The sequence below is a fragment of the Teleopsis dalmanni genome, chromosome X (assembly GCF_002237135.1).
Source record: "Teleopsis dalmanni isolate 2A chromosome X, ASM223713v2, whole genome shotgun sequence".
Lineage (NCBI taxonomy): Eukaryota > Metazoa > Arthropoda > Insecta > Diptera > Diopsidae > Teleopsis > Teleopsis dalmanni.
Genome location: NC_051848.1, coordinates 94,174,795 through 94,178,122, shown reverse-complemented (window position 1 = coordinate 94,178,122; position 3,328 = coordinate 94,174,795). Strand labels below are relative to the sequence as shown.

General features: G+C 33.4%; 1 protein-coding gene across 1 annotated transcript; it reads left to right on the top strand.

Annotated features, from left to right (window-relative positions):
• Nucleotides 1–494: 494 nt before the first annotated feature.
• LOC119662032 (probable protein S-acyltransferase 23) lies at nucleotides 495–2,637 on the top strand. Its single transcript, XM_038071571.1, has 4 exons — nucleotides 495–1,104; nucleotides 1,262–1,671; nucleotides 1,728–2,219; nucleotides 2,288–2,637. Exons 1-4 carry the CDS (start codon nucleotides 588–590, stop codon nucleotides 2,477–2,479), a joined length of 1,611 nt encoding a protein of 536 aa, XP_037927499.1. The 5' UTR covers nucleotides 495–587; the 3' UTR covers nucleotides 2,480–2,637.
• The last annotated feature ends 691 nt before the right edge of the window (nucleotides 2,638–3,328 follow it).

Genomic DNA, 3,328 nt, shown 5'->3' with positions numbered 1-3,328 from the left:
GAAGGTAAGTTTATTTTATATAAAGCTTTCTAAGCTTCTTAAAGGATAAAGATAAGCTTTATAGTCCTTATATTTCTAAAAATATATTTAAATATATTGTTAATAAAAGTAAAAAAAGAATAATTTATAGTTAAATAAATTTTTATTTTAAAAATTGGAAATCAAATTTATCTTTGTGTTCCTTTTAAGGATTTCCATCGTAATTTATGTGAAATATAACGTTTAACAGCTATTGATTTTTTTAAACACAACAATTCAATTCGAAACAAAAAACACATTTAACAAACAATTCCGATTTATTGCAAATAAATTAATAGTTGCGTATATTGTAATTATTCGGAAAGATATTATTAACAGAACTTAAATTATAATTTTTCATTGAGCGTGACTTTAAGACCAAAAACATTTTACACCTACAAGGAAATCCACTTCATCAAACATCTACAACGGTCGCTGTGGAGCGAACGGATTATTTTACCGTGGCGTCTGCAGATACCGCCCTCAAGACGCAAGGCAATAGTAAAGTACACCCAAGTCCAGGGGCAGCGCGCAGTGTTTGGGCGTTGCCCCTGACTGCCTCATGTAATATGGTAGCTGAAGAGGATAGTGGTGGTGGTGCTGGAGGAGTTGGTGGTGGTGTCGATGAGCATGACAGTAATTTGTTGTTGTTCGAGGGTTTGGATGGTGCTATGGCAAATTTAGATGATATATTTGATGTGATAAAAAATGGTGAGGTTAGTGATGTCGAGGCACTTGTCGAAAAATTTGGTATGGAGTGTTTGTCTGCTAGAGATCGCCACGGTTATACACCTGCTCATTGGGTAGCTCTAAATGGTAATGTTGAGATGATGCGTTATTTGATTGAGCGGTCTGCGCCAGTCGATTTACCTTGTTTGGGCACGCAAGGTCCACGACCTATACACTGGGCGTGTCGTAAAGGCCATGCGGCTGTGGTACAAGTTTTATTGCAATCGGGTGTAGCTGTTAATGCAGCTGATTTTAAAGGACTAACACCATTAATGACAGCTTGTATGTATGGACGCACTGCAACAGCAGCATATTTACTAGGAATGGGTGCACTCAACCATCTGACGGATGTAAATGGTAAGTGTTTAAGACTTTTTATGAGCAGATGAACAAGTAATATTGGTGTTATTATTCGTCCAAGCCGCAGAAAGCAACGTTATCGATAATTTTTGTAATAAAACAAGTGGAAACTTGTTCATCATATAACTTAAATTCTTCTTTGACAATTTTTTAGGTGATACCGCTTTACATTGGGCTGCTTATAAAGGTCATGCTGATTTAATGCGTTTGTTAATGTATTCTGGTGTAGAGTTGCAAAAAACTGATAACTTTGGTTCCACACCCCTGCATTTGGCATGCCTATCTGGAAATATGACTTGTGTACGTTTACTTTGTGAAAAATCTACCCTAGATTTGGAGCCACGAGATAAGAATGGCAAAACACCAATCATGTTAGCACAAGCGCACCAACATCAAGACGTTGTTCGATTACTCTACAACGAGGTCAAGAAAAAATCTCGTTGGATACCATCAGTTTCAGAAATATGGGGCTGGCTTTTCGGTGGCGCAGGAGATTCCAAAGGACCGTTATTGCTTTTTCTATTTTCGGTGCTACTCTGGGGTTATCCGATGTATATGATCCGGGTAAGTTAAGAATATTTTGTTATAATAATAACATTCATATATGGAACTTGTTTTAGGCTATACCAATTACCTGGAATATATTACGCCGGTCACACTATTGCTTTATATATTGGAATGCCGTCATGTGGATAAGTTGGATTATTGCCAATCGACGCGATCCAGGCTATATACCATTAAGCTCTGATGCTTATTATCGTGCAATTAAACAGATACCCTATTTTGACAAACTTAAGAAACGCAATGTCATATTGACTCGACTTTGTCATAGTTGCCGCTGTTTGCGACCATTGCGTGCGAAACATTGCCGAGTATGCAACCGTTGCGTATCGTATTTTGACCATCATTGCCCCTTCATATACAATTGCGTGGGTTTACGAAATCGTATGTGGTTCTTTCTATTTGTACTATCTGTTGCGGTTAATTGCTCATTTACCATCTACTTTGCTTGTTATTGTGTTATGATTGAGGGTTTCACATTGCTCTATGTACTGGGCCTTATAGAAGCGGTAGTGTTCTGTGGTTTAGGTTGGATATTGACTTGTACATCGGTAAGTAATAATTTTTTTATATTTAGAGAAGTTCTTTATGTATGCAAAAATTTTTTTTCTAATTCCAGATATTACATGCTTGCATGAATCTAACAACGAATGAAATGTTTAATTATAAACGCTACCCATATTTACGAGATAAACGTGGACGATATCAAAATCCATTTTCGCGTGGCCCTATATTAAATTTACTCGAATTTTTTGTTTGTTTGCCAGACAGAGGAGATGATAATGATTTGCTTTTAGATGATAATCTTTGATTAAGATCTTAGGATCGAGCCCATGCCCGACGGCGTAAAATACCAAACCGTGAATAATATAAGCAGAGTCCAAAGTAATGTATTTCTCCTTTAGCCTTAATTAAAAACAATATCATGCAAAGCATTAAAACTTTTTAAAACTTTTCAAAACATAATTATCAAATAACGATTTTAAATATATATAAATTGAGTTATTACACAAAAGGTGTACATAAATATATAATCGCCTATTGTTCTTTCAAAATTTATTATAATGAGGACCAATTTTACAATGTAGATTGAAATGTCAGTGTGACATTTGAGTGAAGTAGAACATTTCACACTACATCAAACGCTTAAGGGTTACTTAACTTAAGTGTACATTGTATAGGTGTCCCTTAATTGTTTAATAAATATATAATATAATAATGAACATATAATAATAATTAATGTCAAACCTAGTAATACCGAATATGGAAAAATTTAGTTATGATTATAAATCTTTAATTACTCGCTACACTATGTTTTAAATCTGTTGGAACACATATAAAAAACAAAGCAATGAAATATATTTCAAAGAGATTTCTTATATTATTAAAGTTAAAATTTTATAAATTAAGGACAATTGCTCGATGTGATATGGGAACTAATTTAGATTAATTTTTATATAGTGTTTAAAATTTACATCTACTCGTTACATTTCATAAGATAAATTGAACCAAACTTATTAAGTTGATTAACAATATATATTTGAATATATCAATTGTGGCAATAAACTTAATAAAATTAACAAATCTTATAAAAAAAAACTATACTAATACACAAATGTTACTAAAAAAAACAAAAAAAAAAAAACATAAAACGCAACAG

Coding starts and splice junctions, on each gene's coding strand:
- LOC119662032 (XM_038071571.1), top strand. CDS start 588: ATGGTAGCTGAAGAGGATAGTGGTGGTGGTGCTGGAGGAGTTGGTGGT. Junction 1,672..1,727: donor ATCCGATGTATATGATCCGG/GTAAGTTAAGAA, acceptor AACTTGTTTTAG/GCTATACCAATTACCTGGAA. Junction 2,220..2,287: donor GGATATTGACTTGTACATCG/GTAAGTAATAAT, acceptor TTCTAATTCCAG/ATATTACATGCTTGCATGAA.